At 40.9% G+C, this 11,225-nt stretch overlaps 1 protein-coding gene across 1 annotated transcript in view; it reads left to right on the plus strand.

Annotated features, from left to right (window-relative positions):
- LOC134442504 (interferon-induced protein 44-like) overlaps positions 1–10,538 on the plus strand; it is a 16,967-nt gene extending 6,429 nt beyond the window's left edge. The window contains exons 5-8 of the mRNA XM_063192646.1: positions 6,964–7,116; positions 7,203–7,401; positions 7,884–7,984; positions 10,306–10,538. Coding sequence (XP_063048716.1) covers positions 6,964–7,116; positions 7,203–7,401; positions 7,884–7,984; positions 10,306–10,527 — 675 coding nt within the window. The 3' untranslated portion in view covers positions 10,528–10,538. The remainder of the gene's footprint in view (positions 1–6,963; positions 7,117–7,202; positions 7,402–7,883; positions 7,985–10,305) is intronic.
- The last annotated feature ends 687 nt before the right edge of the window (positions 10,539–11,225 follow it).

Consider the following 11,225-nt stretch of genomic DNA (forward strand, 5'->3'; position numbering starts at 1 on the left):
AAGCAAATTTGTTAATCTTGGTCTCATCAGACCACACAACATGGTTCCAGTGATCCATATCCTTGGTCTGTTCATCTCTCTTGAGACCAAGATAAACAAATTTGCTTTACATGGTGTTAAGTGTGGTGGTAAACAAGTCAGTTTTCCAAAAATGCATCATCTGTTAGTGGGACTGATATGGTTTGGGGATGTATGAATGTGAATTCTAAAATTACACCTAAAGAAGCATGCATGTCAACATGCACTGTGACTACAGAAGTAGATCATGATACTCTCCATAGGATTTCATTCAAAACTCACACCCTTCTATTTTAGCCAGACTCAAAATGTAAAATTTCAATGTAAAGAAAGGTTGAAACACACACAGATGAGAAAATGAAAAAAAAAATGAATGTAGCTACTGCCAAAGGTGGTTCTGCTTAGTATTAAGCAAAGGCTGTGAATACTTATGTAAATATGATTTCTTTACTTTTTAATTTTAATACATTTTCAAAAACTCTCAAGAACTCTTTTTTTTCACATGGTCATAATGGGGTATTTATGTTACATTTTGAGGACAGGGATACATTTCATACAATTTGGAATAAGGCTGTAACGTAATAAAATAAAGAAAAAGTGAAGCGCTGTGAATACTTTCCGAATGCACTGTAATGCACAGATATGCTTGTGCATCGTTGTAGGCAAAATGAGCATTTGTGCACAAACCGTTTTTATGTTATTTAACTTTACATTTTTTGAAAGTAGGTCACTTAGCACCCCCTCAACATCCAAATGACTGGAATCGTGTGTGAACGTTGTGCAGACGAAATTAACGATTGTGCACAAACCGTTTTTATGTTATTTAACTTTACATTTTTTGAAAGTAGGTCACTCAGCACTAATCTGGTTCTCACGCGATGGTTGTGAAACATTGTCAATTGCTTAGCTTTGGAAAGGCGTGGGTGTGTTCAAATCAGCTCGAACCTGATTGGAGAAGGTCCGTGTACCATTCGTTCTTTTGTTTTTCGATTCATAACCAAATAACAAAAAACGAAAAAAAAACGGCTGGTTATTTCATTATTTCGTTTTAGTGACAAACGAAAAAACAAATTTTGATCTGTATTTCCAAATTTTATTTTCTACTTCATTTCAAAATAACGGCAATGAAAAAAGCCCAACGTGCTATTTTTAATTTTTGATATTTTCATCTCTCAGCCTGATGTGCCCCGGAAGTACTAGCGTTTGCCCCTGCCGTTGGCGATGTTGCGAAACACAGGACGATGTTGCGCCCCACCGTGTTTCTCGTGGCTCTCATTTGACAGCGCGCACGACTGACATAGTTTTAAATGTTGTAGGCCTAGGCTACCCGAAGACCCCAGGTTTTATTAACAGTTTTGAAATAGACAACGACCACCGAACACTGTTTTGGTGTCTTGTGGGCTTACTACAGCTATTAGCTAGGATTATCAGCAAAGCTGTCTTATTGAACAATGTGGAGATAGCCTATAGTAGCCGAATGGGATCTGGATTATTATTATTTTTTAAGGCATCTGTTTTCTAGGAACCGAATGGAGCTGACTTTTCGTGGCAGGCAGTGTTAATTTCGTGACGAAATATTTTCGTCATAAATATTCGTAACGATTGTTTTTCCCCTGACGACAATACAACGATGACGAAAAAAACAGCATGCGTTTGTACGAAAAATATAACGATATTGATTAATATTTTCGTCAAAAAAATAAAAATGTGACTACAATACCACCCGAGACGAAAACCAATAGGAAGCATTTTTGTTAATATGTCACTGAAACATTGGAAAATAATTGCCTGCTATTTCGCAAGGCGCGACCCTCATCTGCTTCGCGTCTCCTCCCTCCTCCCCTCCCTCACACACACACACGCAGCAGGCACAGTGACAGGCAGTGGCCGTGACCCTTTTTTAACAGCAGTAGCCTACTTTTCAGTGCAATCCTGGCTGGAAAAAAATATTGTTGCCCATTTATCCATGAGGAAGAAGTTTAAGCAGTCATGAAATAGGTGGTGGTGCTGTCGCACAGTAGCAAACATCTTTCTCTGCATTTTTGTGGAACTTCTCCACTCCCTGCGCTTTCATGAACCTGCTACCCGACGGTCGTTGTTTGATCTTTTTTCAATGTTCGCTAATGTTTGTAGGCTAATTTAAGGGTCTATGCGTAGGTAAAAGCCTTCTGATAAGAATCACTTTAGTGCCGATCGCAAAGGATTGGGGATGAAACAAGTAGGTAATGGCAGACGCCATATCATTGGATAACTTTTCAAGCGCTATACTTTTCGGGTAGGAAGTTGGCGCAGAGGTGATGAATGAAGTTCACGTCACAATGGCTGAGCTGGGACCATAAAAAGCCCGGGCACGGTGTGCAAGAAAAGGCAGAAAGCGACTACATCAGCCTGTTAAAACACCGGGGAATGCACTGAATGCTAGTCCAGGCTGATAACAAATGCGCAATAGAGACAGAGCACAAGAGAACCACTGAAGCACTCGCACACAAATCGCAGAATGCTGTTCATGTCAGCAAACAGGAAAACGTGCGCAATAAGCATTAGAAAACACCCAAACTGCATGTCATCAAAACATGCAGAATTGCTTTAGAACTAATGCTTTCCTGAACATAATGTATTTGCGTAGCACACATAACCAGCTAACCAGCTGTCAGTGCTGCCGTCCGAACCTAGTATGCTACAAAGCAAAGTTCCGTACCTCTCATAAAACCGTCTCTGTAGAAAGCCACAATACACAGAACGGTAACCAAAATACTTTAGGAAATATGACACCAGAAGCAAAGTACCCTATAATATTTGCCGCGGCGGGCTCAGTGATGAATGAAACAGCTTAGCCTACCTGTACTGCTACCATCCGATGCCTTCTTCCTAGCCCACATGACAACTGGATTTTGGCTACGATTGAAACTTGTCACTTTCAAGACATTAACTTCGGTTATTTGACTGTTCTGCCATCAGCGACGCCACGACATAGGCTATGTGTTATTCCAAGTGGGAAATGGAGAGCTGTCTTTGCTAACTAGAACTACTAGACTTAAATTTGCGGGCTATGTCTGACTGGAGGTAGCCGCTCAAGTTAGAATTCCGCTGATGGAACTAGAACTTGTTACTGTATCTTTTTTTCAGGAGCGCGCGAGTTTTACGCACAGAAGCAAAAAGCAGGCTATCTGCCTTTGTAAATTAATGGTGCCCAATGGAGTCTCTGCTCTTTAATTTGCTTCATGCTGCTTCTTCTCATATAATATGTTGCATTGTCACAACATTCATAGAAGACACAATAGGCGTAATATTTATTTAAAAAAAAAAAAAAACTTCCTCCACTGGTGAAGGTACCCACAGTGCGTACGGCCGTACGGCTCCAGGCGTCCTTGCCTGCATGCACCTACTGTACCCCGCGACGCTCTTGATTACTGGTATACCCACAAGTAGGCTATTTTTTCATAACGTGCAGTCCCGTTTTCCCCCGAAGTCGTTCTAAAATATCGACAGAGATTTATGAGTGTCGCGGCCATGATTTTTTTACACATTGGACGCACTGGCTTATAAGACGCTCTGGCAGTTTTTTTTACAATATTTTCTTATTAGCCTACAATATGTTATTTTAATCATTGATTTCCCCAAATGGTAGGCCCTATTTTAGTTTGACAATTTTATAGAGAAATGAAGACAAGAGGAAATAATGTAATAGCCTATTTTAGTCGACTAAAATTAATTTAGATTTCGTCGACTAAAATTTTATGAATTTTAGTCGACTAAAACTAGACTAAAACAAAAATGATTTAGATGACTAAATTGTGACTAAAACTAAAATTACATTTTCGTCAAGAGACTAAAACTAAAACTAAATTAAAAATTCCTGTCAAAATTAACACTGGTGGCAGGTGGTCGCGTCCACCATGATATTTTGATATTGTGTTGTTGTTGGACTCTTGGAAAGAATTGCCCTCTGACGTTTTCCCCATAGCCATCAGATCTAATGCCAAGCATTCTTTTGTCATGAACCCTAGACAGTCTCTAGTTTGCCAAATTCATGGTGGTCTTCCTGGCAAATTCATTCCCTTTGTCATTGTCCCTCTTTTCCTGTTAGTAATTTTGACCTGGATATGTTTATCACTGTCATTTGTCTAAACCCACACAATGCATGCGCGCAGCACTTAACACAGCAGGCATAAAGGAACGCACCGCCTGTGTGAGCTGCATTCTCCTTATCCCTCATGGAATGGCAAGCCATGTTGAGAGACTTTAATTTAATTCAATTTACCCCCAATTTTGTTGAGATATTAGGCTTCCGTAAAATGTCAGCACCACATCAACGTTATTTTGGCAAGTGTAATGTGCTGATGCAAGTACAACGGTGAAACAAGACGCATGGGCTTACAAATAGTAGGGCGAGAGGCTATACTTCCCCAAGCTTACTGAAAATGGCCATTGCCACTGTGTTCAACGTGTTTTTACACATTCAAATACTCCCACTAAAGACATCTCCCAAACTCAACGATGAGTGCTGCCAGTGCACATTCACCTAGCACCACACACGTGGACAGCTCGCAGTGCAATACAAGGGCTGCACCAGCTGCAAATGCCAGAGAGAATGATCGCACCTAGAGCTACTCAAAAATGTTACCTATTGTACTGATGATAGGGGGTGAAGTTTTAGCTCATATTTCATTTCCAGAGTAAAACTGATGCTATTGTTTTTGTGGTAATTGCCTCAATTTATTTTACTGTAAACCAGCATTTTGGATGGCCTTGTGATATGGCTCGCATTTTTGTTGAAGTTTTGTAACGTGGACTATCTTCTACGTGTATACTTTTGTTTTAGTTTGGTATAATTACGGACAATGCAAATTACTGATTTTTGTGTCATTTTGACATTTTTTGGAAGGAATATAATCAAAATAGTCCCGCCGCGTGGATTATTGTTTTGTGACGTGCATGTGAGAGCCTTATGTCGGCAAAGGGTACAACAGTATTGTTTGGTTGTATTGTTTGGTCTTTTGTAGACTGTCTGTACGTATCCACTCATGAAACTGTAACGTGCTTCACACATAAGAGTAGTGCCGCCAGAGACGTTAGAATTAAAAGAATCTTTGGTGCCGCGATTTCAGCACCATGGACAGAGGGCGCCCGTCCATGCAGGCAAGGCGGCGGACAGACAGTGGCGCGTCAGGCCATGTAGACGGACATGAAAGCTTTCAACTGATACATTTTCATAAAAATATTGCAGTTTGGATTTGTTTTAGACTGTGAATTTCACATATATGTTTCAAAACACCTCTTCTGACAACATCCAGTATGGATTTAGTTATGATTTTAACCTATTTAATCGAGGTCGGCTTGTAGGCTATAACTTCCGGGGCACATACGGCCGAGAGATGAAAATATCAAAAATTAAAAATAGCACGTCAACCTTTTTTTCATTGGCGTTATTTTGAAATGAAGTAGAAAATAAAATTTGGAAATACAGATCAAAATTATTTTTTTCGTTTATCACTAATAATGAAATAACCAGCCGATTTTTTGTTATCTGGTTCTGAATCAAAAAACAAAAGAACGAATGGTACACGGACCGGAGAATTTACATGGCTTTTTTAAAGGGACACTGTGCAGGAAATGGTCAAAAAAGGTACTGCAACTATGCTGCTTATTGAAATTGGGCTGTCTATTGCCAAATTTGATCTTTACATGAAAGTAAACAAATATTTTCTAGTATGATCCAAGTACAGTCATTTTTGCAGCTAAAAATGGCTATTTTTGGAAATTCAAAATGGCGGCCCATGGAGAAGATCCCCCTTTTCATGCATGAAAAGTGCAATTTTTCCAGTCATAATGAATACTTAGAATTTTATGCTAGTGGTAAATATTCATATAAAAGGTCACATTAGTGAATGGGCAGCATAAATTCTGGAAATAAACAACTAAAAATCTCACACAGTGTCCCTTTAAAATCACGTACTACTTCAACCACTGACTTGTATGTACCCCGCACCGCGATCCCGCTCCGCGATTCTGATGGGACAGACTGTGAAATTTCAGATTCCATTCGGGCTCGTCTAAGATTTCCAGACCCCTGTGTGAGCTCATGAAGTTGAGTGGCAATGCACAAAGGGTCTGCGTGAGAGGCAGGCTAACTCAGCACCCCCTCAACATCCAAATGACTCGAAAATGGTTGGAATCATTTGTGCTTTGTTTGTGCACATTTGTGCACGTTTGTGCAGGAAAAATTTTAATTTGTGCACAAACTGTTTTTATGTTATTCAACTTTTAATTAAAAGTAGGACAATAGGTTTAACGGTACAATATGCAGGAAATGGTCAAAAAATGTACTGCAACTACGCTGCTCATTAAAAGCTCATGAGAGTTTACTAAATAATAAACAAACATTTCTAAAATGGCCCAAGTACAGTCATTTTTGCAGCTAAAAATGGCTATTCTGGAAATCAAAAATGGCGGACCATGGGGAAGATCCCCCTTTTCATGTCATAATGAATACTTAGAATTTGATGCTGGTGGTCAGTATTCATGAAAAAGGTAAAAATGGGTGGCATGAATTCTGGAAATAAACAACTAAAAATCTTACACACTTTACCTTTAACTAAAAGTTAAATAGCATAAAAACGGTTTGTGCACAAACGTTAATTCTGCCTGCACGAATGTGCACAAACGAAGCACAAACGATTCCATTTTCCATGTCCTTGTATTGTGCCTAGAGCCTGTAATAAAATGTATGTATGGTTTGAAGTTGAGAACGCAGATTCAAGATGGTCAGTACAGGTCATTCCTGTCCCTCTCCATGTGAGGAACACACACACACACACACACACACACACACACACACACACACACACACACACACACACACACACACACACACACACACACACACACACACACACACACACACACACACACACACACACATTAAAGTCATTCTGTGATCTGCAGTTGGGAACACACCAGATTCGAGATGGGCAGTACGGCTCGTTCCTGCCCTTCGTCATGTGTGACGTGATGGGACTGGAGAGGGGCGAGGGGGAAGGAGTACAGCCTGATGACATCATGAGCGTCATGGAGGGGCACATCAAAGAAGGATACAGGGTAAACACAAACACAGACACACACACACACACACACAGAATGGGTAAGGCCAGTATTATATGGTTGTGTCTATACTCCCTTTACAGTTCATTCCCACTGGCCCGTGTGAAGATAATGATCCGGGCTACAATAGCCAGGCTGGGCTGGCCGACAGAATCCATTGCCTGGCATTTGTAATCCCAGCTGACAATCTTCTGTGGTGCAGCAATGGCCAACATATCACAGAGGAAGATGAAGACTTAATCCGCAAGCTACGAGAAATCAGGGTCCACGCCAGCAAGACAGGCAAGTGATATGTCACGATATAAATAGAATCCTACGGCACAGAAGTTTGAAATTCTGTTTGACCAGTCTCCAATGTCCAATAAACTAAACATACATAACACAGAAAGCACTAGAGCAGAGGCAGCCGCATCTGGCCCGCCAGAGGGTTCCATCCGGCCCGGATGTTAAAAAAAGAAAAAGCTTTTTTTTAAAAAAAATGAAATAACCGAAATGCGCAATTACGCCCCTCGGGGTAAAATCGACACCTGCATGACATTAATCCAATGGTCCCTCTGTTATACTGTATATATGTAGTAAAGTGCACATCACACTTCTATTATAAATGGTGAATTTGTACTGTAACAGGCATTTGATAAAGCTCATATATTATCATATATCCTGTACTTAAAATAACTGTAAATCATTTTGGATTAAAGGGTCAGCTAAGTTTAATGTAATGTAACATGTATAATGAAATTATTCTTTTTTTTTTTTTTTTACAGGGATTCCACAAATTGTTGTCATGACGAAAGTCGATCAGGCATGTCCACACGTAAAATGTGACCTTCAGCAAATTTACAAGAGCAGTAAGATGCGTACAAAGGTGGGTGACACACACACACACACACACACACACACACACACACACACACACACACACACACACACACACACACACACACACACACACACACACACACACACACACACACACACCACCACCACCAATAACAACAAAAACAACAATAAACTGGTTATCACCAGACTATCTCTACCTACTGTGCAATTTCTCGTAGAAAGATGTGGCCGTTTATTGGTTACAAAATGTATCATTCGGCTGTTTATTGGGTGTTACAAATGCATCATTTTGCATATATGCAACCGTAGCCCACAGCCTATTGTGTCAGTTGAACCTATGCAAACAAACTGCAAGCTTCCATTTGTCAACCCTTTCCCCCCATCCTACCTCTGTGATTGGCTCCCTCACTCAGGCTCCCTAGCTTAGGGCAGCTACCATGCTGTCTTTCAGATCTGAATCATTGTGCAGAGCAGTATCAATATGTGCATTGAGATTGAAAAGTTTCTTGTGTCTGTCGGTTCACTTTTTGGGCCACTTAGGGTGTTTTCACACTTGATCACTTTCAGCCTTTCAAGCGAACTCAGACCTGTGACTCAGCATTTTCTGCATATATGTGAACGAAAGGGTACCTAGACCACTTGGATGTGAACTGTTCTAAGATCTGTATTCATGTGGACTCTGGATGGTTTGCTTATTAGTCCTGACAAGTTAGACTTATGACTAGTAGGGTTTTCCCACCTGGTCCCCTTTAAGTGAACCAAACTCAGTCCTCTTTAAGTGGACCAAAAAGCGAACCGACAGCTGATCTTTTTGGTCCTGTTAGGCTTTTATGGTGTGTCACTCTTCTTTTTTTTTTTATCACACTCCGTCCTCCTTAGGAGCCCTCCTTAAGTGATTACACCTAGTCACAGGTGTAACCTGTCAGGACTCTTAAGTAAACCGTACTGAGACCACGTCAACAAAGGTTTCAGTGCGGTTCACTCCAGAGGGTTCTGGGTACGTTTTGGAGCATTCACATAAGAGGCAAAAATGCGGAGTCACTACTCTGAGTTCACTTAAGGATCATTTTAGGACGGGGGGTTTGGAGGTCCTCCCCCAAGAAAATTTGCATTTCTTAGATGCAATTTCATGCATTTTACTGCATTTTCACATTAAATCTTACGCCACCTCAGGTCACAATCACAAGAGGAGGTCAGTGTCACCAAAATTGTAGGTCGGACAAGATGCATAGCCGAGGCTATGCGCGGTATAGCTACGGACACGCATACATCATCACAGAACAGTGCAGAATAAAATGTTCAAGCAGGTCGGTGGAAACGCAACTGAAAAACGGTCGGTTTGCTTGTACCAGTAGCTACTTAAGCACTATGAGAAACACTGAACACAAAGAAGTGAACCTTCTGTGGTGCTTGGTCAGAGGAGTGCATAGGAATAGGCTATGTTTGCTGTTGTATCGGAGCTTGGCGCGTGCACGAGAGAGAGAGAGCGCGGATACATCAGTTTGCCAGGATGATTTTACTTAGGCTAGTCCAAACAGCCAAAAAAACGAAAATAACCAAATCCAAGTGTTTCTTTCGATGGATAATGGTTGGCAGTATTTCTTGCTGTGTGTTCTTTTTTGTTGGCGGCGACACTGTAGGCCTACTTGCCAGCGGTGATTGTCAATAAAAAAAACTTTCGTGTGTACTCTACATTCGCGGGGAGCACTGACGCGCCATTCTCTGCTGATCGATGTCGGTGAAAGCACAAGCGAGCCTACCCGCGCTTTCAGATGAATGAATGGCAATGTTTGCTATACGCTGTCTGCTCAGCGAAATGAATAACTCCGTTTTGGACGGTTTGGTGAGACCATGACTTACTCAACCTCTAGCCTACTTCTTCCGCGCGATTTTCAGCGCTGCGCTGTTGCTGAGATTAGAACTCCGGATTTTGCAACATTCACGCAGTCAAATATTAATATTGGTTAAGGAAATATTGGTTTAGGAAAATGCTTTATTACATTATTACAGCATGGGTTGTGTATAAGTTTGATGTTGTCCACGGGTTTTGACTTGGATTTTTTTTTTGAAGGCCTTCATTCATTTATTTTTCAAAAAGTTACCCGGGCCACGGCCCCCCTGGCACGGCCGTCCATGTTAGAGAGGACAGAGTTTGGTTCACTTAGGTGTGAAAACACCCTTAAAGAGGACTGAGTTTGGTTCACTTAAAGGGGACTAAAATACCCTTAGATTGAAAAATGCAGCAATGTCTCGTATGTGTGTGTTTCGATTGAAAACTGTAGTAATGTTTCTTGTGTGTGTATTTAGATTGAGAACCTCAGCAATGTTTTTTGTGTGTGTGTGTAGATTGAAAAGTGCAACAATGTTTCTTGTGTGTGTGTGTGTGTTTTGATGGGACACTGCAGCAATAATTTGGGAGTCCCCATGAACTTCATCTTCCCGGTGAAGAACTACCACGAGGAGATTGATCTGGATAATGACACCGACGTGCTGCTGCTGTCTGCTATGACACAGATCCTTAACCTTGCCAACGACCACGTGGATCAGTCGAAGGACACTGAGAATTAGGCTATTTTCACACTGTTATCCCTTTCAGCCATATAAGTAAACTCAGACCTGTGACTCAGCATTTTCTGCACACATAATGCTCCAAAGCGTACCCAGACCCCTCGGAAAAGAGGACCGGATGTGATCAAAAAGAGGACTTACACAGCGTAAAAGTCTAACAGGACCAGAAAGAGCAGCCGGTTCCTTTGTAATTATTAACAAACACAGATCTAGGTAATTTTGCTGCTGGTTCACTTTTTGGTGCATGGAAAGAGGACTGAGGTTTGAAAATACCCTTAGAAATAGCACCACAAGTTGTCCTCAAATTATGTTTATATTATTATTATTTTTTGTACAGTGATATGGATGTATGTTACAGTGGAAGTACTTAACACTATAGATTTAACTAGCCCTCCTTGTGCTTGGTGTACAGTAAAACATGTTTGGCAGGATGCTTTAAGGCAAGGGTAGGGCATTTATTTTGGCCCAAGGCCACATTGGGTTTAAAATACTGTATAGACCACAGCAGTGACGTGCGGTGGGATTTATGGCTGGTGAGGCAGTAACTTTTTCAATATCAGATTTTCAAATAAATAATTGCCAAATACGCCTACCGACAAGTTTCATATGTCATAGCAGCTTTCTTAACATAAGGTAGACCTACATATTTTAACATACTGCATTTCCGCAGAGAAAATGCTATTAGATCTCTCTCACAC

This window comes from Engraulis encrasicolus, unplaced genomic scaffold (genome assembly GCF_034702125.1).
Source record: "Engraulis encrasicolus isolate BLACKSEA-1 unplaced genomic scaffold, IST_EnEncr_1.0 scaffold_174_np1212, whole genome shotgun sequence".
NCBI lineage: Eukaryota > Metazoa > Chordata > Actinopteri > Clupeiformes > Engraulidae > Engraulis > Engraulis encrasicolus.